This window comes from Loxodonta africana, chromosome 14 (genome assembly GCF_030014295.1).
Source record: "Loxodonta africana isolate mLoxAfr1 chromosome 14, mLoxAfr1.hap2, whole genome shotgun sequence".
NCBI lineage: Eukaryota > Metazoa > Chordata > Mammalia > Proboscidea > Elephantidae > Loxodonta > Loxodonta africana.
In genome coordinates, this window is record NC_087355.1 from 74822261 (window position 1) to 74847129 (window position 24869).

The 24869-nt window shown below is 44.3% G+C and overlaps 1 protein-coding gene across 1 annotated transcript in view; it reads left to right on the top strand.

Annotated features, from left to right (window-relative positions):
• The window catches only part of NSMCE2 (NSE2 (MMS21) homolog, SMC5-SMC6 complex SUMO ligase), a 271144-nt gene extending 256094 nt beyond the window's left edge, over positions 1-15050 (top strand). The window contains exons 5-7 of the mRNA XM_023545993.2: positions 5646-5746; positions 6160-6266; positions 14702-15050. Coding sequence (XP_023401761.1) covers positions 5646-5746; positions 6160-6266; positions 14702-14819 — 326 coding nt within the window. The 3' untranslated portion in view covers positions 14820-15050. The remainder of the gene's footprint in view (positions 1-5645; positions 5747-6159; positions 6267-14701) is intronic.
• The last annotated feature ends 9819 nt before the right edge of the window (positions 15051-24869 follow it).

Sequence of the window (24869 nt, forward strand, 5' to 3'; positions counted from 1 at the left end):
ACGTTAAGTATATCCTTGTGAAAAGTGCCCACTCTGCTTGTTGGATGAAGCACATCACTAATCAGATGTGTATTGAACACCTACTACTTACTATATGCCAGGGACTATTTTCTACTCCAGGAAACATGAGTGAACAAGACAGCAAAGGTTTTGTTTCCCTGGAAGATAGGGACGGAGGGGAGGAGAGAGACAAGACAGTAGAGAAGAGGGATTTCTGCGACGCAGACAGTTGCAAGCGTAGTGTGGTAAGAGAATGCCTGGGTGTCTGCTTTAGCTTGGGACACTAGAGACACCTCTTTGAAGAGATAATGTTTAAACTGACATTTTAAAATGACAAGTTGGAATAGGACAAGCAAAGATCAGCGGGAAGAACATTCCAGACAGGTTAGCGTAATGGCCCTAAGATAAGAAGGAGCTTGGCATGTTTCAGGAACAGGAAAAAGGGCCAGTGTGACTTGAGTGCTGTGGGTGAAAGAGAGACTGGTCAGAGAGGCTGGGAGGGACAAGACCACGGAGGGCTGCAGAGGCCACTGTAGGAACCGTGTATGGGAGAGACACAGCCCCAGTTGAAGCACTGATACCAGGTACGAGGCTACTCCAGAGACCTGGTCAGGAGGCTGCAGTGGTTTGGACTGAGGGCTACAGTAGAGGAGAGAAGGGGCTGGATTTGGAACATGGTTTAGAACCAGAGTCACCAGAACCTGCCGATGGGTTGGATGTGAGGAATGAAGAAACGGGAATAATGAAGAATGATTCCAAGGATTTAGGCTTGAGCAGCTGAGTAGATGATCACTGCAATGAGTAAGACCAAGGGAGAGCTATTTAGCTATTCACTAGCGGTCATAACTAACTACCCGTGAAACCAGATCTCGGGATCCAGTAAGTGCCCTCAACTATCCCAACTTTATATCACCAGGGCAAATTCATAGGCTTGACTGTTCAGCTTATTACTCCTTCAAGCGTGTTCATGATTTCTCCTTCCTCCTTTTGCTGTTCATTTTGTGATATCAGGAAATAATCACATTTAGGTTACCTAACGAATACCCGGAAACCCTGGTGGCATAGTGGTTAAGTGCTATGGCTGCTAACCAAAAGGTCGGCAGTTTGAATCCGCCAGGCGCTCCTTGGAAACTCTATGGGGCAGTTCTACTCTGTCTATGAGTCGGAATCGACTCGACAGCAGTGGGTTTGGTTTGAACGAATATCCAGGAGCCCTGGCGGCCCAGTGGTTAAGCGCTCAGCTGCTAACCAGAAGGTTGGTTTTCTGAACCTGCCAGCAGCTCTTCAGGAGAAAGATGGGGCAGTTCCACTCTGTCCTGCTGGGTCGCTATGAGTCAGAGTCGACTCGACAGCAGTGGGTTTGGCTTTCTTTTTTTTTTTTTTGGTAACTCGTACCCCCATACCTCCCCAAGGGCACTCTGTAGATGCTATTTCCTGCCCGAGCTTCCCTTCGTCAGGCCAGCACTTGGGCACCCTGAGCCCAGGTAGCTAGATGTAAGGTGCGGGTCCCTGAGACTGCCCGTCTGGTGGGAAGCTGACACTGGCACTTACTTCTAACAACGTACCTCATATAGGTATATGGAAAATAGTGTAACTGGTGTTCTTGTTTTTCTCTTTATAATCAGGAAGATATGCTCCCTTTAATAAAAAAGATTAAACTGATTTAATTTAATTATTTCACTATTATGTGATTGACTGGAACCCTGGTGGCACAGTGGTTAAGAGGTACCAAAAGGTCAGCAGCTCGAATCTACCAGCTGCTCCTTGGGGACCCTATGGGGCAGCTCTACTCTGTCCTGTAGGGTCGATATGAGTCAGAATCGACTTGATGGCAATAGGTTTGAGTTTTTGGTTTAAATGTTATCATCTACACAGTGGGAATAACTATATGTTAGTTTTTCATAGATATTTTGTGAGGATTAAATGAGATTATACATAGTGCAGGTGCTAAATAGTATCTGATATAGAGCATTCAGTGAACTTGAAATATTCCTATTACTAATGAAATAATAATCTGGTGGAGAACCCTGCATCTTGCTTTCAAATGAAATATTTTTGATAACAGAGCCAATATACCAGTTTTAATAGTCATATTAGCACAAGCAAAAATATAGAGCAATATACTTACTTACTATGTATCTGCATGACGTTGGCTTAAACCTATAATTTCTCTGGATCTCTGCATCCTCATGTAGATGAGAGGCTTAGCATAGATAAACTCAATTTTAAAACCTCTGTGATTCTAGTAGGTGAGCTATTGTTTTGTTCTATCTTCCTTTTTCCAAGTTTATCAAAAAAAATTTTACTGTTTCTTTTTATGTCTTTTGAGTCAGGGAAATTAGTGTAAGTGACACTGATGTGGCCTTTTGTTAGCACATTGTGGAATCCCAACGTTAATATCACTTTCTGTAAATACAGCTTGAGGGTGAGGAAACGTTCTGTCTCTGAGAAGATGAGCTATGGAGAGTCTTCTCTTTTTATACCCTCTGTCTGTGGCTGTTAATCACGGCTGGCGTTTTTCCTCAGCCTCACTTTTGTTGTTACCTTCTTCTTTCGAGATCACTGATGCTGGTGGCCACCTACAATTTCTGAGTTCCCCATTCAGCCTTTCCTGGTGGTTGGCATTACATTTGAGTTGTGCTTTTTTGCTTCCTCTACCTTTTGAAATTTAAAAATAGAACATAAAAACCAAACCCACAGTCTTTTACACTGGCTGAACTCGGTTATTCATCTGACGGATTTTCTGGTGAATTTCACAGTACAGTATGTACAGTCAGAAATCTCCCATCAGCTCGATGGCTGTCCTAGAATAAACCCTGTAAGAAGTTTACAATAAGACACTTTTTTTTAGAATAGCAAACTCAGGAATGGGCTGTAGCAGCCACAGGAAGAGCCTGTGGAAAGAGAATCAAAGCAGCAGAAGGGCTCCCAGCTCTGCTCCTTGGCTTTTCTCCTCACCTGTCCAACCTTCCTGCGCCACTGTGAGGAGTCGCCGGGTTGATAAAAAGACTTGAGAGCAGCTGACTCTTGCTTTATCAGTACCAGGTCCTGGGGAGCACAAAAGCCCTTCCTACGTCGGAGGACTGTCATTTCAGAAACCTCACCCCACATCATAGCAAACATACTAAAACATGGCAACCTTCTATAACTGTGTTGCTGACAAAAATTTTTTAACATATTTTTATAATTTTGCTTTGGAAATAGGTTGGGTACAAATAACTGATTTAACTTATAAGTGGCTAACAATTTCCCAGCAATTCTCTTCACTTACTTAGAAATTCTTATGGAGTTAAAAAATAAATTCAACCTGCATATTACTTTCAAATGAAATATTTCTTATTACCAAATCACCAGCTAATAGAGTTAACATAATATTACATTCTGTAGACCTTTAACATTTACCCATATCAGTGTGGTAGTTTTTCTGTTTTGTAGCCAGTAAAGGGTTTTCAAGATCTCAAACGTTTTTATAGGCCCCTGAAAAGCTGGAAGGCCTCAGGCACTGTACCTTAATGCCCAGTGGTTAAAACTGTCCCGCCTGGGCAGTTCCAGGCTCTGGGGTCTTCAGACCCCAAGCTCTTGCCTTCTTCAAGGAATCAGAGTTGGATTTAGGGACATTTCCCTAAGAAAGGACAGGAAGCTGGCATACAAATAGTACTACCCTGCTAAAGCAAAAAGGCGAACCTCCCCCTCAGGAAAAAAAAAATGACAGTAATTGGAGGCAGAACACCCGAGTTCCAGCTATTAATTCACCGTGTGACCTTGAACAAGAGCTGTGTGGGCTTCCGTTCCCCCCATTATTCTCCAGGCTGTAAAGTCAATCTTATGGCCTTTTTCCTCCCCCTAGTAGTACCTTTTCAGACAAACACTCCATCTGGCCAGGGTGGAGACATCAGTTCTATGGAGTTGAAAAATACACAAAACCGTCTGAACCAGAGACAGGCCTTGTGCTCTCACACATTCAAAGCAAAGCAGTTTTAAAATGTCCAAATTATTTTTACTATTTATAAAAGAAGGAAAGGAGAAGAAAGTGAGGGAAGAGGAAGGAGGAAGGACTATACCGTCAACACTTGCTTTTAAAAAAGCGAAAGATCTTTGATTTCTGTGCAGAATGAAAAGCTTTCCTTCCCCACATAGAAAGGCTGTCGTATGAAATACTCACTCCCACCTTCCCGTTCAGAAGTCCCCTCCCCTATCATCGTTTCTCCCTCAGTGAGGGGCAAGTAAGATGTAATGAAACGAACATGGACTTCAGAATGAGACACTGCTATGGCCAAAGCCAACTCATTCGCTCAGCAGTTCTCGAAGTGTGGGCCAGGGAACCTCTAGGGCTCTCTGAGAGCCAAAACTATTTTCGTAGTAATACCAAGATGTCATTTGCCTTTTTCACTCTTATTCTTTTCATGAGTGAATTTTCCAGAGCTACACGACATGTGATACCGTGACAGATGGAATCCATACCCAGATAGCAATACCCAGTTGTCTTCTGTTAAGCCGGACGTTAAAGACATTTGCAAAAGCATAAAACAATGCTGCTTTTCTCACTGGTTTTTTTGTTTTGTTTTGGAAAATATAGTTGCTTTTAATTTTTAAGGTGTTATTAACATGTAATAGGTTTGTGATTGTTATTTTAAATGAATTAATAAATACATATTTTTTAAATTCCTCAGTTCTAATTTCTAATATGGAAAATGTTGATAAATAGAACCCACATAAGAGAGTTCTCTGGGGTCCTCAATAATATCTAAAAGCGTAATAGGGTTCTAAGACCAAAATGTTTGAGAACTCCTACACTCCAACCCAACTCACCGCTGGCTAGTCAATTAACTCCTATGACTCTATAGGACAGAGCAGAACCGCCCCAAAGGGTTTCCAAGGCTGTGAACCTTCCCGGAAGCAGACTGCTACATCTTTCTCCCTCGGAGAAGCTGGTGGGTTTGAATTGCTGACCTTTTGGTTAGCTGCCAAGCGCTTTAACCACTGCACCACCAGGGCTCCTTACTCCTGCACTGCCTGACAGTAATTACCATTTATTGAAGGTTTCCTTGCAGCAGGAGCTGTGCTAAGCACATTACATTCTTCGTCTCTTGTAATCTTTGCAACAAGGCCATCAAGTAGAGGCTTAAAAAGGCGAGGACTTTGCTAGCCCAAGATCACACAGCTGAAAGTGAGATACCAGAGACTGACTCCAAAGCCACGCCCTTTATTATCGGGCAATAAAACCAAACCAAACCCATGGCCATCAAGTCAATTCTGACTCATGGCGACTCTGTAGGACAGAGTAGAACTACCCAATAGGGTTTCCAAGGAGCAGCTGGTGGATTCGAACCGATGACCTATTGGTTAGCAGCTTAGCTCTCAACCACTGCAGCCACCAGTGCTCCTATTGGGCCCTATTTCCCTACAAATTAATTCTCTGTAACTGTGAAAAAGTTATTTTACTGCACTGAGGCTTAATTGCCTTATCAAAAGTGGGCAGAGTCATATGTACCCTGCAGGATTCTTTGAAGGTTAGGAGAGTTAGTATGCACCAAAGTGCCATAGACCCTGAGAAAGTGTTAATCTCCCTTCCCTCATTCCTTCCCATCTTTGGGGTAATGTTAGACCAAACGGGTGTAATGACTTCCCTTTCCCTTTTCCTCTAGGTGGTTTTCAAGCAGAGAGAGAGGCTGATGGACCAGAACGAATTGATGAAGATATGATTGTGACCCAAAGTCAGACCAACTTCATCTGCCCTATTACCCAGGTACTGTTTCCTCCAACTTCCTCTGAAAGAAAAGATAATTGCTTCACAGAGGCAAAAGAATTCCTATTTGCTTTTTGATTTGATTTCACTGTTGGAGCCAAGGAGGGCGGGAAGCAGAGTAATGAGACTTCAAGAGTATGCATGGAAGGTTCTTGGGCTGGAAAGAGCTTACAGTCAATCATGCCCTTAAGGATCTAGGAATAAATTCACATCCACAGGCCAAGTGACATTGCTGGCTTCCCTGCATTTTCTTCTGTTGTCATCTGCCCTAAGGATCGAAAGCAATGAGAATGAGAAAAACATAGAGGGCCCAGGACTGGGAAAAAAACAGCTCCAGATAATTGGTGACTTGGAAAAGTTACTGGAAGTTAATCATTATCATTCCTGAAAACCTCATCTCTCCTTGATTACAGTTGGAAATGAAGAAGCCAGTGAAAAACAAAGTGTGTGGCCACACCTACGAAGAGGAAGCCATTGTTCGCATGATTGAGTCTAAGCACAAACGAAAGAAAAAGGCCTGGTAAGTGGCTGCAGGAAGGTGGAGCCTTCCCTAGTGGTAGCTAATCAGAAGTTGTGAGTTAATACTAGAGGAAAAGATACTTAAACATCTCCCCTAAATTACATTCACCTCCCGAATAGTGTAAACATGGAAACTGACTTTCTGTAAAAACAATACATGAGGAAAAAATTAGTAATCTGTTCGGGAAGAAGCTGTAGAACCCAGCTATTTGACCGCACCTTCAAAAAAGAGAAAAAAGAACTGGGCTGAGTTTTAATCATTAGATAACAGGAATTTTTACGAATTCGTGCTGTTAGAAAATAACCTGGGGAAAGAAAGATTTAAATAAATTCATGGGTAATCGATGGGAGATTTTTTTTTTTTTTTAATTGTAATGTTTGGGGAATTTTTCTATATATATATATATTTTTTTTTTTTTTTTTTTTTTTGAGGACCACGGCTCTCTTTCCTATAATGTGGTTTGTCAAACAAGGAATCCTGAGAGGGCCAGGCTGACTCTGACTCTGACGTAGTCTGGTATTTCCAATGCTCTTATCACAAATTTGTCACAGGAGTGGAATTGCAGGTGTGACCAGTTCTCCATATTCTTCTGATAAGGGCCCCTTTGATGTGTGGTTTGCTTGTCCATCACCCAGAAATTTGTGGTCCAGACCTAAAATTGGAATTCTCCACCACTCCTCATTGGAGTGTGGACTTAGAGATAGGGTATTTGAGACTGTAGAGATCTTGATGGCTGTTAAGTAAGTAATTTGCCCTATTTATTCTGGAAGAAGGACCTAATCATTGCAAAATTGAGACTATTGCCTGAGTGCATTGTTACCTGTTTTGAGTTCCTGATTTATAGTTCACATGTCATGCTTCCCTGGTGAGCATGCCATTTTACTCTGTGAATAGAATTTTCTTAGCTTCAATTCAGAATTGTAAAACCTTTCCTTCCCTACTAATTTTTTTTTAATGTTCGTTCGCTCATAATCAAAAATGGAATTTCTTAACGTAATTGCTAAGAATAGGTATTCCCAGAGAGCTCTGTTAACAGCTCCCTCTTCTTTTGGTTTGCGATAGCCTCCTAGAGTCAGGTTTGAAAAGGGCAGGCACTGATACAAAGCATGTTTCTCACCACACGTCCCAGGAAGGAGGGAACTACAGGGTGAACAGGCGTCACATTTAAATGAATCTTCTTAATGACACACTTTGACTTCCTAGTGCACTTTGCCTTTTGAATTTGTACGTGATATTTGGAAGCACTTGAGTAAATTTGTCATTTAGAGAAGCTTTCTTTTTTTTAATGTCATACTTCTCATGCTTCAGTGTCTGAATTATAATGACAAGTCTAATGGAAGAGGTCTGGGTGGTTTACAGAAAAGGTAGTATTTTTACTGGGCCTTGGAGAATGGGAAAGATTTCAGAGAATAGCGGAGAAGAGTCTTCTAGCCAAGAGGTCCACCCCATTCCAGCCCTGTTCTACTTGGTGGATAGTAATTGCAGTTATTGGATATTAGAGGGAGAATGGAAAGACGCTGTGGGCAATAAGAATAGGAAAGTAGCGTAACAATTCGTTATGAAAAAAGATAGAGGACCTTAAATGTCATGGTGAAGAGTTTGGATTTTATTAGTTCCCTCACCTATAAATTGCTGATAGTTGTTACTTGCCTCCCTGGTGCTTTTGAAGTTTAAATAAGGTATATGTAAAGCAGTTAGAGCAGTTCCTGGCACACAGTAAGACTCAGCAAACATTATGCCATTGTCTTCCTCCTCCTCCTCCTCATTATCGTCACTGTTACTCTTTAGGCAAGGGAGCACCGTGCAGGGTTTTGAGGGAGCAAGGTGAGCCAGTCTGGGGTTGAGGAAGTTACTCCCTCCCAATAGCAGTGCGAGGGACAGGTTAGAAGGGGCTGGGGTGAAAAGGTCAATTAGGATACTTCTGCAGTAGATTAAGCTAGAGATAATCGTCACCTGGATGGAGCCACCAGTCGTGGGTAAAAGGGATTGAGAATGAGAGTGATTGTGGAGGTACAATTGTCTGAGCGTAGGAGGGAGGAAGAAGTGGAGCAGGGCTGAAATTTCTAACCTGTGCGTCTAGAAAATACCGAAACCAAACCAAATCCATTGCCGCTGAGTCGATTCCAACTCATAGTGACCCTATTGGACAGAGTAGAACTGCCCCATAGGGTTTCCGAGGAGTGCCTGGTAGATTCAAACTGCTGACCTTTGGATTAGCAGCTGAGCTCTTAGCCAGTGCACCATCTAGAAGATGGATGGTATGATTAGCCAACAGAGAGGGCATCAGAGAGAAGACGTAGGAAAGATGATGAGAGACTCAGTTCGGGTCATGCTAAGTTTGAGGTCCCAGCAATGCAGCCATTTGGACATACCCAGGAGGTACAGAAAGGTGGGGTTTTGAACTCTAGCTAGAGATGTTCACTGTGAAGTTATCAGCATAAAGGATTCAACCCCACTCACCTACTGTCACAGACGCAGCTGTGGAATGGAGGCAAGGGGGAGCCAGCAAGGACAGAACCTCAGACTGGCTTTGAGCTCTGTAAGGCCAGGGTCCAGCTCTGCTGCGATTCCCTCAGCACCTGGCACAGGGCCAGAGCCTCAAAAAGCATTTTGTTTATTAATTACAGAGGTAATCAGAAGACTCCAGGGAAGCGGTCTACGGCATAGCCAGGAGAGAGAAAAGCTGAGTATCAGGGGAACGGCAGGGTGTAGTGGGCAGGGTCTTGAAGACAAGGGGTATTTGGCAATAGATTAGAATTAGGGCCTCTTCAGCACTGACTCCGGAGGTGCCTGATTAAGCACAAGGTGGTGTCATTTCCCATGAGGCATGTTCGGGTCATGAGCAGTTCTGGGTTCTCTTTGTTTAACGTGTCTGTGACACATCCCGCTGGAGACTCTCAGTCTTCCTCCCAGATTGTTCCAATGATTTCTCGTCCGACTGGAGCTGTAGGTGCATCGTCTCACTGAGCTGACTGCATCTTCTGTGCGCGCGTCAGGCCCTGGGACGACCTCGCTGCACTGGCTCGAATCCGAATAAAATTGTTGAGACTTCAGCCCTAACTAAATACAGTTCTTAGAAAAATTTCCTAAAATATGTGTCTTAATAAAGCTATTTATTATCTTCCTAATAAAGGCGTCTTATGATTTGCCTACTAATAAAGATGTTTCCAATTGTACCACAGCCATCCCTTTCCTTTTTAGTTTAGTAACAGGAGCTGTGCTAAACAAACAGTTGTATTGAAGAGCGTGTCGGATAAGATTCAGTTAAAGTTGGGTTAAACGTGTGGTTGAACAGCAGACCCCAGCATTGAGCTCATAGTCCTTGTGTTACCATTTTACCAACAAGTCATTTATTTAACCTCTCGGAACCTCGGTTTCTTCATCTATAAAGTGGAGATAATAACAATGTCTCACAGAAATCAGGAATCAGAGAAATGGTGGGGAATTCCAGGCCAGGTCTGGTTGGACTCTGGGCAATGGAGAAGCAAGCTATGTATGAGAAAGCTCTTTTTGGACTACAGAGCACTAAACAAATGGCAGTAAGGTTATTATAAGGTCAAGACTGTTGGTGGTGTTATGACTTACCTCACTGCTTAGCGACACATTATTTTAGACTCAGAGGTTGCAGGCTAGAGTTACCCTCTGCATTTAGGTATGATGAGAATTCATCCCACTCAGATTTCCTGAGGTATCTCTAGGCCTTTCTAGAGCTTGTGGATTGGACTTTGGAATTCTTGGGACCCGAATCCAGGAACTCGCAAGGCTCACGATCTTGTACTTCTGAGCTGATGCAGAGGCCAGTGTTCCCCAAAGCACCCTGGGACCCCTGAGACCCAGGTTTCCTCTGCTCGGCAGACACTCCTGAGCTTCCTATAGAATGCTCTGCCCTGTCAATGACCTGAGTTCAAGACCCAGCCTCTCCTTCAAGGCCTGCAGGTCTGACTCCTGCACAGTGATGATGCGAGAGCTTAAGATTGGGCATTGCCACGCCTAACTTGCTGACCAGGATGTCGGGGGGATTAATGCACTACTGCCTGCCTAGAGTGTTGTTTCTCCAGAGGAGGTGTGCCCTGATTCAGAGCATGTCCTTAGGGCCTTCTCCTCTTCTTTTTAGTTTAAAATTTTTTGTTCGTTTATTTGACACGTGGTGAGAAACAATGTTCTCACCTAGCCCCTACATCGACATCTCCTCCAGCAAGCCTTCCCTGAACCCTTATTTATGTGGGGCAAAATGTCATCCTCCGTGCTCCCCTGGCACCCTGTACATCATCAGCATCCCTGTGTCACACCGACACTATCAGTGGGGCTGGCTCTTCTCCACCAGCCTCTGGGGGCAGAAGCCGTGGACTAGAGCAGGAACTGGTGCATTGTAGCGCCTGAACTGAGTTACTCAGCCCTTGACACACATCGGCCCACCTGCTTCTCAGGACAACCCTATGCTCTGCCTTCAGTTTTATAGAGGAAGAAACTGATTCACAGAGAATTAAGTCACTGGCCTGGAGTGTCACAGCCAGCAGGTTTGCGCCCAGGTCTTTTTCAGGCTGGAGACTGTTTTTGTCATTGGGCCATCTGGCTCCCCTTGGGAGGGCTATTTGGCTAATGCCTCTGACTCCTGAGGTGTGTATCCCCGGGTGAGCTCAGACTTCTCTCCTTAACACACAGATCACCCTGGGCTCCATCCCATGGAAATGAGCATGCACGCCTGTTCTGCAGCTGAGTGGGGTGGTGGTTCCTCCAGCCATTCTCAGAATGCTGTATACTGACTAGGACCAGCTGATGTCACCAGGAAGTGCTCCTCACCTCACTCTCCACTTCCTTGGCCAGCTTATTCACTGTCTGGCTCTCAGTGATAAAAACTTTGCTGTGCTGTGTCCATATGCTCTTCATAAGGTCATACTTAAAGGAATTATTCACTTTGAGATTCCAGGGTGTAGGGGGACAGGCTAGGAAAAAAATTGTTCCTGTTGTTAGCTGCCGTCGAGTCAGTTCCGACTCATAGTGACCCTGTGTATAACAGAACGAAATGCTGCCCAGTCCTGTGCCATCCTCACAGTCGTCGTTACGCTTGAGCGCATAGTTGCAGCCATTGTGTCAGTCCATCTCGTTGAGGGTCTTCCTGTTTTTTGCTGGCCCTCTACTTTACCAGTCATGATGTCCTTCTCCAGGGACCGAGCCCTCCTGATAACATGTCCAAAGTATGTAAGACGTAGTCTTGCCATCCTTGCATCTAAGGAGCATTCTAGTTTTCTTCTTCCAAAACAGATTTATTTGTTCTTTTGGCAGTCCATGGTATATTCAGTATTCTTCACCAACACCACAATTCAAAGGCATCAACTTTTTTTCGCTCTTCCTTATTCATCATCCAGCTTTCGCGTGCATATGAGGCGATTGAAAACGCCTTGGCTTGGGTCCGGCGCACCTTAGTCTTCAAGGTGACATCTTTGCTTTTCAACACTTTAAAGAGGTCTTTTGTAGCAGGTTTGCCCAATGCAATGCGTCTTTTAATTTCTTGACTGCTGCTTCCCTGGGTGTTGATTATGGATCCAAGTAAAATGAAATCTTTGACGACTTCAATCTTTTCTCCTTTTATCATGATGTTGTTTGTTGGTCCAGTTGTGAGGATCTTTGTTTTCTTTATGTTGAGGCGTAATCCATACTGACGGCTGTGGTCTTTGATCTTCGTCAGTAAATACAGAAAAAATAGAGACGTTTAAACTAGTAGAAAATATTTCTCAAGCATCCCCAAGCTTCACTTTAATGCAAAGCCATATATCAAAATGATGCACACCTGGGCCAAACCACCCTGCTCCTCTTTCATATAATTGCCTTTCTGTAACTATGGTGTAACACATGTCCTTGAACATATAAGGGACATCTCAGCATTTTAGAAATAAGTATTGCTATTGAGCATACTATTCGTTACATTGCTTAATACCTGTCTAATATAGACTTCTTGATCCAGAGATCAGAGCCAAGAAAAAGTTTCTCCTTCCTGTTGAACTGTTATGCATCCTCCCGCTAGACAACTTAGAGCTGCTGCGATCAGCTTTCTTCCCCTCAGGTTTTTATTTTTTGTCTTATATTCATTGGTTTTGGTCCTAATATGCCTGTGCTTTTTGGAAAGCTGCCTCTGATGGCTGGACCCCCAAGCTCACAGATTAGAGCTCTGCACAGGTCTAATCACAGAGAAGGGTCAAATGAATGCATGCATGTGCCTGGGTATGTGTTGGGTTGGGCATGAGGGCAGTGGTGGTTCACTGGTAGAATTCTCACCTTCCATGCAGGAGATCCAGGTTCAATTCCTGGCCAGTGCCCCACCTGCACAGGCCCCACCCGTTAGCCAGTGGAGGCATCGATGTTGCTAGGATGCTGAACAGGTTTCAGTGGAGCTTCCAGCCTAAGACAGACTAGGAAGAAAGACCTGTTAATCTACTTTTGAAAATCAGCCAATGAAAACCCTATGGATCACAGCAATCTGATCCACAACTGTTCCGTTGTGATGGGGCCACCATGGATCTGGGGCCAACGTGAAAGCGGCTAACAACAACAACATGTGTTGGGTATATGCAGGATATGAATAGATCGGTAACTTTAAAACTTACCAGAAGAATGATGATCTGGGAACAAATTATAGTCATAGGAGGTAATGAAGGGAAGGAACGTTATTAAGGCTCTGTGTTGCCTGTAACCCTGTGAAATAGGGATCCTCCCCTCGTTTTTAATCTGGGAGAACAGAGGCTCAGAAGGTAAAGTGAGTTGTCCATGGCCTCATAACTAGAAGCGATAGTAGAGATGCAATTCCAACTGAGGTCTGCATGACTCCAAAATTTGGACGCTCTCCTCTACCAAAATCTGGTTCACACTGAGAAAAAATCAGGTGACTTAATCCAACCCGGTGCCTTCAGAGGTGACCACATCTAAACAGAGCCGTGTCTTCAAGTTCCACTTCTGTCAGGATGACTCACGCGTGGTTTCGCAGCCACAGCCAGTCCTCTGCGTCGTCAACGGCCCACTCAGTCTCTCCACTGCGAGGTCCAATAGGCATTTCAGACAGAGCCATATAAGTCAGGATTCTGGACTCCATCCCTCCGCCCTCACGGAGGTTGTAAGGCCCGTGATTGTGCACTGCCGTGTTCCCCATTGCAGCAGGGGTGCCCCCAGTTGCCCATTTGCTCGGGCCAGACCATTCGAATGAAGCCCAACTCTTCTCTTTCTGTTACCTTCCACACCTAAACCATCAGCAGGTCCTGCAAGTTCTGCTTTCAAACGTATCCTGAACCTGATCACAGCCGCCACCTCAGCCATGCCACCGTCATCTCCCACACCTTTCCGCAGGGTCCTCCTCACGCTTCTCCCCGTTTCCGCTCCTGCCCCTACCTTGTGTTCTCCTGTAAGCAGCCAGGGTCATATTTTTGGCATGTGAACTAAATCCCACCCTTCCCCTCTCTCAAAACCCTCCAGTGTTTCCTCACCATATTTAAAATAAGATCCCAGTGCCCTCCTTTTTGTCCAGGGCACCATGATGCTGCCGCCTCCACCATCGTTCACCCTTGCTGTCGCCTCAGCCCGGGCCCCTGTATGTTCTATACTGGGCGCTGTCAGGTCAGCCCCAACTCACGGCGACCCGTGTGTGTCAGAGCAGAACTGTGCCCCACGGGGTGTTCAATGGCTGATTTTCCAGAAGTAATCACCAGGCCTTTCTTCTGAGGCACCAATGGTTGGACTCAGACTGCCCACCTTTTGGCTAGCAGCTGAGCACGTTAACCATTTGCACTACCCAGGGACCCCCAGCCGGGGCCACACACATCACTTATTCCCTCACTCTCCTCATGGCTCTGCTCAGGAGCTCCTCGGAACGGCTTTTTCTGACACCGAGCCCCGATGCTCCCTTGACCCTGCTTCATCTCTCCATAGCACTGAATGCGACCGGAAAGTGCAGCATGAGCCTAATTGGTCACTCAGTGAGTGTCTCCTCAACTGAAAGGGGGCTGCGTGGGTGGCACTGCTGGGTCCCTTCTCTGTCCCCAGCCCCTAGGCAGTGCCAAGCTGAGGTTGGCACTCAGTGAGTCAGTGAAGGAATGGCATTGGTTCTGATCTGTAAAACATAACATCTTTTTGTTAACATGTTAGGTTAGGTTATATGCTGTTAAGTCGCTTCTTGACTCACAGTGACCCCTGTGACAACAGAACTGCCCTGTGACAGTAGAACTGTGATCTTTACAGGAGGAGATTGCCAGGTCTTTCTCCCACAGAGCTGCTGGGTGGGTTCGAACTGCCAACCTATCGGTCAGCAGCTGAGCACGTAACCTTTGTGCCACCAGGGCTCCTTTCTGTTAACATAGTCCCATGTAAATACTCAAATATGAAAGAAGTTTATGCTGAGAGCTTGGCAGTTAAGCAAACTGACTTGATTGTATTGTATTTCTCCCTCACAGTTGCCCCAAAATCGGCTGTAGCCACACAGATGTGAGAATGTCAGATCTGGTCCAGGATGAAGCACTCAGAAGGGCAATTGAAAGCCACAACAAGAAAAGAAACCGTCACTCAGAATAGGAGAAAGCCACCTGGCCCACGGGGAGTGCAGCCTAGCTCCTGCCTCAGCCATCTGCCAAGCACCACGCTTCTCCCCGCAGTTAGGACTGTCCCCCTGCTTTGCTGGGGGGAAAACTTGAGGGTTTGAAGTATAACTGAAAACATTTTTCTAAGTTCCAAAACAAAAATTCCAAGCAGATTATAGTGTTTATTTTTAAGTGTTGTATAATTTTAAATAAAACGTTGATTGTCTGCGCTGTGTCTTGCCTGTGCTGTTCTGGCAGTGCAGGTGGTTCCCGCAGTGCTGGATTGGACCTGCTGGGCTTTTCTGGTACTTCAGACTGCTTTCTGTTACATTGTAACTAACAGTCTTTTAAGTGATATTTGAAATGGAAACATAGACCCCCCCCAAAACACACACAATTATAAGCATTTTCTATCAGTAAAGAATAGCATTAAGGTTATAAGGCAAAACCAGTTTATTCATCGATGTTTACCTTGTATATTGACAGTTCCAAATATGTAGCTGATTTTGTCATTCTCAGGCATAGGATGGTCTGGCAGCAGGCTTGTCACTGCAGATGACTGGTGCTCATCATGGAAACTTTGCTGCGGCCTTCCGGGAGCCTAAGTGTCATCTGAAGCGACCACATCCTGCTGGGCTCTGCCTCACTCAGTGACTCCCCACGCGCCGCCATCAGTCTGGGGCCCCTCGGTGTCTTTAGCCCTAAAAGAAGGGCATCAAACAGGACTCTCTCTAATGTCCTTTCAGCCCTGAAAATCTGTGGACTTAGGCCAGCAGAGTCTTTAAATTGAGTATCTTTGATTATATTCTAACCATGTAAAGAGTGCTAATCTATTTATAGTCTCCACAGCAACTTTTTATCCACTAGAATATTTAATTCAACTGAACGAACCGTAGCCTGACTCTGCAGGGAGCCTGAGAATAACCAGTAATAGCTAACACTTATTGAGCGCTTACTTTGTCCCAGGTGCTATTGTACGTATCTACATATGATCAACCATGATCCTCACCAGCCCTATATAGGAGGTACAGCTATTTTTCCTACTTTACATATAAGGAAAACAAAGCTCAGGAAAGTTAAATAACCCTTCGAAAGTCATAGAGCTAGTATGTCGCTGTGCTGGGTTTAGAAGTTGGGTGGTCTGGTCCCAGGATTGGGATTCTTAATTCCATGCTATCCCCTATTGATTTATTTAGCGTATTGATGTACTAAATAAAATATGTTTAGATTTACATTTTGTAAATAAGCAAGCGTATAGATATGTACAGACAGGCAGACATATATATGCAAAAAAAAACTCATCAAAATACAGAAAATAACTACATTTAACATCTAATAGGCAGTGGAGCCTATGGAATAATGGCATATATCTGAGTTTAAAAGCACAGTGTTAAACAACAATATTAGGTTTGAAAGCATTGTCATGGAATTCAGAAGATACTATGACATTCAGTTGCCTACAAAGTGGTTTTGAATTTCCTAAGATGCTTTGATATGAATCAGACTTTGCTGAAGAAAAGATTACATTTAAGCCAGAACAACATGCTTTTTCATGGAATGTGGTTCTTTTGTGAAATACTTTGTTTCCTAAACAGATAAGAACAAGCATGAAATACTTACCCAAGGTTTGATTTGCATTTTCCCCAACTCTTTCTAAAAAAAATTCCAGAATATTTCTGTGGATACTAGTTAGAAAAATGTAAAACACCATTCCACTGTGAAAAGGGTATAGTATTTATATCCCATGAAGGTTATTCCTTCTTAGCCTTCATAAAATATTTCATAAATTTGTCTAGCCAATTAAAGAATCTGTAATTTTACATAAAATTTTATTTTCATTTTTGAAAGTTAACCCTTTGGTGGCCACTATCAATCTGGCTTATTCTACAGCAGGGCTTTGAACTGGTTTTAGGTGTTTTACCCATGGCCGATGATTCAAAACCAGAACAGGCCCTAATTTTTATAATTTGAGTGATCCAGAATGATAACCAAAATGGGAAAAATCATGGATAAAAGCCCTGGAATGGAAGACTTGGAAGAGGCGCAGTGAGCCTGTTCAGGAGCCTGATGCGTGAGACTGGATTTTTGGCAGGACTGTGGAGAGTGACACACATTCAGAGCAGCGTGGTTCACCGCCATTTTTGAGCGAAGCACCAGTGTTTCCAATTCGGCTCCAAATTCCATGGGCAAGGGATTTGGTTGCTCTTGTTTTCTAAGAAGGAGATTAGATTTCCAGCAGGACTTCGCCCCATAATTTTTCCCGTTCCAGTTAGCATGCCAGTTCACTCAAATTTTAAAAATTCAAGTTCATTCCAATTTTGCTTTCTGGGCCATGACTAAACAGGGAAGAACCAGTTCAAAACCCTGTTTACAGTGAAACCTGTGAAAGCTGGAACTCCACAGGACTGCCTTGTTTTTCCTGGTGTCGCAAGCTTTCCACCTTTCACAGGGTGCAGTCTTACCACTCTCCTATCTCTCGTTTTAGTGGAAAATATTTGAGTTTCCCTTCTCTTACAACTTTCTGCCATACACAGGTTCTGTTTCTTGCAGGTTTTACTGCATTAAATCTCTATAGCACTCATTTTAAACAGTGGAAACTTCCCTTCAAATGAAATCGTGTTTATCTGAACCATGAAACCCAGTATATAAGGCAGCTTAAAGGGAAGTAGTTCTAGTCAAAGAGGAGGTAGGAGTTCCACATCTCCACCCCTACCTAGAGCTCCTCCCTTCCTGTGGCAGCCCCAGAATCCTATCCAAGATTACCTGAAGGCCCCAGGAGTAGCATTTGAAAACGTCACTAAACATTTGTTGTTGTGTGCCTTTGAGTTGGTTCTGACTCATAGGGACCCTATGTGACAGAATAGAACTGCCCCATCGGACTTCCTAGGCTATAATCTTTACAGGAGCAGATTACCAGGTCTTTTCTACCATGGAGCCACTGGGTGGACTCGAACCACCAATCTTTCTGTTAGTAGCTGAGTGCTTAACCATTGCGCTACTAGGGGTCCAACTTAATTTTTCCTATTTCTATTTCTTTGAATTGTTCGTTCATTTTACATGTGGCAATAACTAATAGTAGTCAATAATTCTAATGAGCTACTTTTATTTTTAAAAAACATAATTGAGTAAAAACCTTGGCCAGTGCCTCTCAGTTCATGGTGCCATTGGGAAGGCTTGCGGTTCAGAATCAATGTGATCATCCAGTGAATGGCAGAATGGGAAACCGCTCAATGAGATGCATTGTCACAGTGGACTCAAACATACCAGTGATCGTGAAGATGGCACAGGACTGGGCAACATCTTGTTCTGTTGTACATAGGGTCGCCATGAGTTGGAGCCAATTCGACAGCAACAACAACATAACAAGATCACAAGCAATGATGACCAAAGGAAGAAATATTTAATGAGGATTTTTCTTCTTATGAACAAATACAGAATTGGTTAAAAAAAAAAAAAAGCAAGCTACAATTATGAAAGGAAGCAACCCAAGGATCATCTTGGGCTAGTGATCATAAACAGAACACTAACTGGAAGTGCTGGCTGTTGATAAAAGAAGTCAGGATGCTACTGGAAAAGGCTGTCATGTGGAGTCAGGGGAGACTCCTGCCATCGGATCCTGTGAGGCCCTGAGCTGCGTTGTCAGGCTAGTTATGGTCACCACGGTTCAGTAAGAACGGGAGACACTGACTAGTTCAGAGAACTAAACAGGAACAAATACTAGGCTGAGCATGATACACTAAGTGAAATTGGGATATTTTTGCCCACAGGGAAAACACCAGGTTTCTCTTTTACACAAAAGATAAGAACAAAGGAACAGGCTACAAGGCAGTAACAACAAATGCGAGAGATTTAGCACCACCTTAGCACAAGGGCTCTTACCCTGGGGTCACGGACCCCCCACGGACTGTGTATAAAATTCAAGAGGTCTGTGAATTTGTTAAAGGAAACAAAATATAACTTTACCTTTGTTGTTCTGTGCCATCCAGTCCATTCCAACTCATAGCAATCCTATAGGACCAAGTAGAACTGCCCAGGAGCAGCTGGTGGATTCAAACTGCCAGCCTTTTGGTTAGCAGCCTAAGCATTTAACCACTTTACCACCGGGGCTCCTTTACTTTTACTAACCTGTAACTGGAACTTAGCATTTCCTACAATTATAAATGTAGGCAGTGAACAGCAGTAGAATTAGCAGTACCTGTGACTTTATCACCAATAAAAAAAAAAATCACAAATAATTTCATATTGCATTACGGTTGTTATAAAGATAAGTTCACATTCTTCTTTTAAAGTAGTCAGTTCACTTCTGACAACAATGGACTAACAAATCAGATTTACACTCCTGCCTCAACTAAAAACCTGTACGATGCATATGAAACAATGGTTTTCAGACGTTGGGCAACGGGCAGCACAGGACAGTGATCCCTGAGGGAAAGAAACATGTTGAGCCCTCATTACTGCCTGGAGAGTTTCCAAGCACCAGAGAGAGAGAGGTAGCTGAGGCGGGGCCTGGCGGCGTTTCTTAGTCGAGGAGACAGAATTGAGGGATCAGGGAGGCCAAGGCAGCTAGAATTTGCAGGAAAGACAGAGCTTCTCAGAGAGCAAGCTCCGGAGCTGAGCTCCCCCGAGTCTTTAGCTGAGTAATCATCAGCACATGCCTGTGAGGTAGCTAGCTACCTGAGGCCAGGAAAGAACCACCTAGAAGGGATTCAAAACCAAAACCAAACCTGTTGCCATCAAGTCAAGTAGAACTCGACTTTAGGACAGAGTAGAACTGCCCCACACCGTTTCCAAGGAATGGCTGGTGGATTTGAACTGCCAACCTTTTGATTAGCCACCAAGACTCCTAGAAGGGATTAGAGGGAACAAAAATTGGAGCTCACGCAGGCCCAAAGTAGTTCCTTTTCCCACCAGCCTGAGTGAAAACCTCTGAACTGAGATGGCATCGGGTAGAGAACTCAGCCTCAGTAGTGGGGCAAAGTTAACCCTAGACTGCAGACTTGTCTGGTCCTGCTTAACAATGCTTAAAAAGCAAGCCTAAAAGCAGGGGTCAGCAAACTTCTTCCATGATGTTATGAGAATATTAGTAAATATTCTCAGTTTTGTGGGTCATCTTCAGCTACTCGACTGTGTCGTAGTAGCCAGAAAGCAGCCATAAACAACACATAAATGAATAACCATGGCTGTGTTCAATTGGAGCTCTGGTGGAGTAGTGGTTAAGAGCTATGGCTGCTAACCGAAAGGTTGGCAGTTCAAATCCACCAGCTGCTCCTTGGAAATACTATGGGGCAGTTCTACTCTGTCCTATAGAGTGGCTATGAGTAGGAATCAATAGCAATGAGTTTGGTGTCCTAATTAAACTTTATTTATAGACACTGAAATTTGAATTTCATATAATATTCATATGACATACCACAAAATATTTTTTAAATTTTGTTTCAACCATTTAAAAATGTAAGAACCATTCTTATTAGCGCATATCATTGGTGGTAGTGGTGCTGTTGAGTCGGTTCCAACTCATAGTGACCCTACGTACAACAGAATGAAACACAGCCTGGTTCTGCACCATACAAAACATCATAAGCCATACAAAGACAGATTGGGGGCTGAATTTGGCCCAAGGGCTGTAGTTTGCCAACCGCTGCTCGAAAAAGATCAAAAAACTATTTCTAATTAACTGTGTCCCAGAAGAACTCTAAAAAAAATATAGAAGGGACTATGAAAAAGAAGAAAGCTAGCACCCAAAATGTAAAACTCACAATGTCCAGTAGCCAATGAAAAAATAGCAACCACACAAAGAAGCAGGAAAATATAATCCATAATAAGGGAAAAGACCTAGCAATAGAAATAGGCCCAGAAATGACACGCACGATAAAATTTGTAAGCAATGACATTAAAACAGCTTTTGCAAATATACTCCGTATGTTCAGGAAGGTAGGGGAAGCCATTGGGATATTATGAAAAGACATGAAAGATACAAAAATGACCCAAATCAAATTTCTAGAAATAAAAATACAACATCTGCAATGAAAAATACACAGGATGGGATTAACAGCAGATTAGACACTGCAGAAGAAAAGATGAGTGAGCTTGAAGATATAGCAATAAGAGACTATCCAAATTGAGACACAGGAGAAAAAAGTCACAGAAAAAAAAAAAAACAGAGAAAAAATAAATATCGTTAAGCTGTGGGACAATATTGAGTGGCCTAAGATGCACGTATTTGAAAGAAAGGAGAGAGAGAGGGACAGAAAATATTTAAAGAAATAAAATAGTTATTAAACCCGGTGTGAGATCTTACTTACTGTGGTAATAAACAAGCACATTTACTGCTGTCATAAACAAGTCGGTGGCTTTAAAGAAATTTATTTTCTCACAGTTCTGGAGGCTAAAAGTCCAATTCTTTCTGTGAGCCTCCGTCCTTGTTTCTGGGGTCTGACAGTTACCCTGGGTGCTCCTTTGCTTGTAAATGATTCTCATATGTTGTCTGTCTTCTTCTGTGTATGTGTGTGTGTGTCTCTGTGTCCATCCTCGTCTTTTTATAGCTCAGAAGTGATTTAGATTTAGGACCTAGCCAATTCAGGCATCATCTAATTAACATAACAAATCAAACAGGATCACATCCACAGATTTAAATGTTAGGATTTTAACACATATTTTGGGGGTAGAGGGGACACAATTCAATCCACAACAACTACAAAATCACAAATTAAAATTTCAAAATATTTTGGTAACTGCACTTTCAAAATAAGTGGTTTCTTCGTAATCTCATGCTTTTAAAAAGCCTTGTTCTGAAAGGGGGCACAATGCTTCACTAGACCGCCCAAGGGCCCAGGTCACAAAAAACATTGAAAACCCTGTTGCTACTTGTACTCCACTCTGTGGTGGACTAGCTCTTGGGCTGGTCCTTATTCACACCTGGGCCTCTCCTGTGGTTCTGGGCATTTACCGGCAGGGTCTGCTGTGATTCATATACCCCCAGCACCTAGTATAGAGCCAGGCACCTCGAAGTTGCTCACTGAGCGTTTAGTAAAGAATACATCAGAAAACAAAATTTTCTATTGTGGTGCAATGGATCACTTTTGTGTGTCTTTTCTCTCCATGGTCTGGTAACTCTCACTGTGGTGATTAGGCAGAACTGTGCCGATAGAGTAATTGTGGCTCACCAAAGGAATTGGTTTGTTTTGCCTTAAAAAATGAGCCATGCCAGGGGCAGGAAAGAGAGGAACCCACCACCACCAAGGAAGAACAGCCTGGAGTGAAGAATGCACCCTTTGGACCTGGGTTGCCTGCGCTGAGAAGCTCCTGAAACCAGGAGACAGAGAGAGAGAGACTGGCAGGAGACTGAGCAGTGGGCTTCCCACCCCCGGGGTGAGAAAGCTGAGTGCCTAGGGGTGTCTTCAGGGTCTTACTGGCAGGGGCTAAAAGAGCTTTGTAACACTTGCCTGAGCAGGGCAGAGGCCTATGGGCCAGAGAGAGGTGTGTGTGTGAGCACAGCTGAAGAGCCTGTTCTGATGGAAGAACTGTATCCTGAGTGTTCCTGAGCCTGGATTGTAGCCTGTTAAACCCACTGCCATTGAGTCGATTCTGACTCATAGCAACCCTATCCAACAGAGTAGACCTGCCCCATGGGGTTTCCAAGGAGCAGTTGGTGGATTCGAACTGCCAATCTTTTGGCTAGCAGCCTAGCTCTTAACCACTGAGCCACCAGGGTTCCTGTAACCTGTTACTTCCCTAATAAACCCCACAATGGTGAGTATTGTCTTTGAGTTCTGTGTGACCATTGCAATGAATTATCGAACCCAGCAGAGAAGTAGAGAGTGCCGTGGGAGGGATGTTTAGTGTCAGAATTGGTGAAGGTGGCGGGGACGGGGCGGGTGCGTGTCTGACTCCCACCTCATAGGAATCAGCCTTGGGTTGTTGATCTTGATTCTCCTTCCCCCTTGTGAAGTTACAGGAGGTCAGATGCTGCCCCCATGCTGTTTTTACATCTATGTCCTTGGAAAATTAAAAAAGAAATACACATAAATGAATGCAGATGAGGTTTTGCCCAGACCAACGGTAGTCCACATCTGTCAGAGTTGGTACAACACATTTCCTGTACATTATTCATTGATCTTCCCAACAGCCCGTGTGCAAGTGATGAAGCTGATGCCCAGAGGAGACAAAGTCCTGTCCAAAGTCACAGAGCTATTGAGTGACGAGGCAAGGCTTGGAGTCATGCCACCCAAGGCATGTCCCCCATGTCACAGCTTAACAGAGGAAAGAACTACTTGGACAAAAGGCAGATAATGTCCTGAGCATGTGAAGTCCATGAGGAAACCTGGCCTTAGCTGTTCAGATGGTCTCAGAATGAGCCTCCAAGGTCTTCTAACACGCTGTTCTAATTCCCTTTCATTATGAGGAATTGAAGTCCCTGGGCGGTGTGTGAACAGTTAACACGCTCAGCTGCTAACCAAAAGGTCGGTGGTTCAAGTCTACCCAAAGGTGCCTTGGAAGAAAGACCTGACAGTACTTCCAAAAAATGAGCCATTAAAAACCCTGTGGAGCGTAGCTGTACTCTGACACACATGGGGTCCCTGTGAGTCAGAGTCGGCTTGACAGCAACTAAGAAGGAGAAGAAGTAATAACATACATGGAATTGAGGGCTTGATGTGTTAAGTGTATCTTAAAACACATTAACATAAATATGTAATTACTAGAAGAAATAGGTATTCTTGAAGCACCTAAAGTCATCCTGGGTGGCCCTTTGGGAAGCACTTGCCCAGGGCAGGCTAGGGGCCCTTCTCTCACACACCAGGGTCCTCCTAAGACCCTCCCTCTGCTAGCTGCCCAGCATTGAAATAAAGAAGTCACTTGCAAGTTCGGTGACACCAGCATGAAGTTTTGGCTGTTACTCATCGAGGCATGCCTGCCACCCACTGCGTTTGGGGTTACAGCACTGATTGTGAGAACAGAGCCCCGTGGGGGGTGGGGGTTGGTGCTGACCAGTGGACCTGGGGTTTCACTTCAGAACTATGAGCTGGGAACATGACTTTCTGCCCATCCCGTTCACGCCCACAGAACTCAGCCAAGACGTTCCGCTTCTCCACTGAGTCAGTAACCATGAGCTCACCAGCATGTCCCCATCTGCTTCCTTGAAGCAGGTGACATCCCCACCAGCCATGTAGGGAGAAGTCAGCTCTGACCCCCTGGAGCATCTGCATTCTACACTTCTCTTTGTCCTGTGGCCTGTGATTGCCTTTGAAGCAATGGCCTGCATCTAACCAGATGTCAAAAGGCAAAACCCACTTGGCTTTCAGACCTGTTGAATGCCCACAAAGGAAAACAAGCTTCACCCTGCTCTGAGCTAAAGATGAGGTGACACCCGGTTGATCATTTACGATTCACCCAAGTGGACATTGAGCCACGGGTGTGAATGAGGCCGCTGCACAGGGCGCATTCATTATCCAGTTGCAGATGAGAAGCCAGGCTTAGCTGCTCCTCAGGCAAGCTGTGAGGTATTGCAACATGTTTTTAGCCAACCTCAGCTCTCTGCGGGGACGGGCACTCAGGGAGTGAGGTTTAGGGAAGTCAAGCGTCCTTCAGCATTTTTCCCAGAACAGCTGGACATGTCAGAAGACAAAGTTCCAATTTCACTCTCTTTCTTACTAGCTCCCTGACCTGGGGTGACGCTGCCTAACCTCTCTGAGCCTCAGTGGCTTCAGCTGTGAAAAGGAGGTATTGTGTTAACCCTCCTCTGTGGAGTCCCTGAGTCATGCAAATGGGTAACATGCTTGGCTGCTAACCGAAAGGTTGGAGGTTTGAGTCCATCCGGAGGTGCCTCAGAAGAAAGGCCTGGTGATCTACATCTGAAAAATCAGCCATGGGTGAAGGGGAACCCTGAAGAGCACAGTCTACTCTGTCACACATAAGGTCACCACGAGTCAGAATTGACTCAAGGGCAAATAATAGCCCTGCTCTGTACACCTCTTGGGGCTGTCAGGACCAAAGGAGATCTCACATGAAGAAAAGCTTTAGAAAGTAGTCTAGTGAGCATGAAATGGTG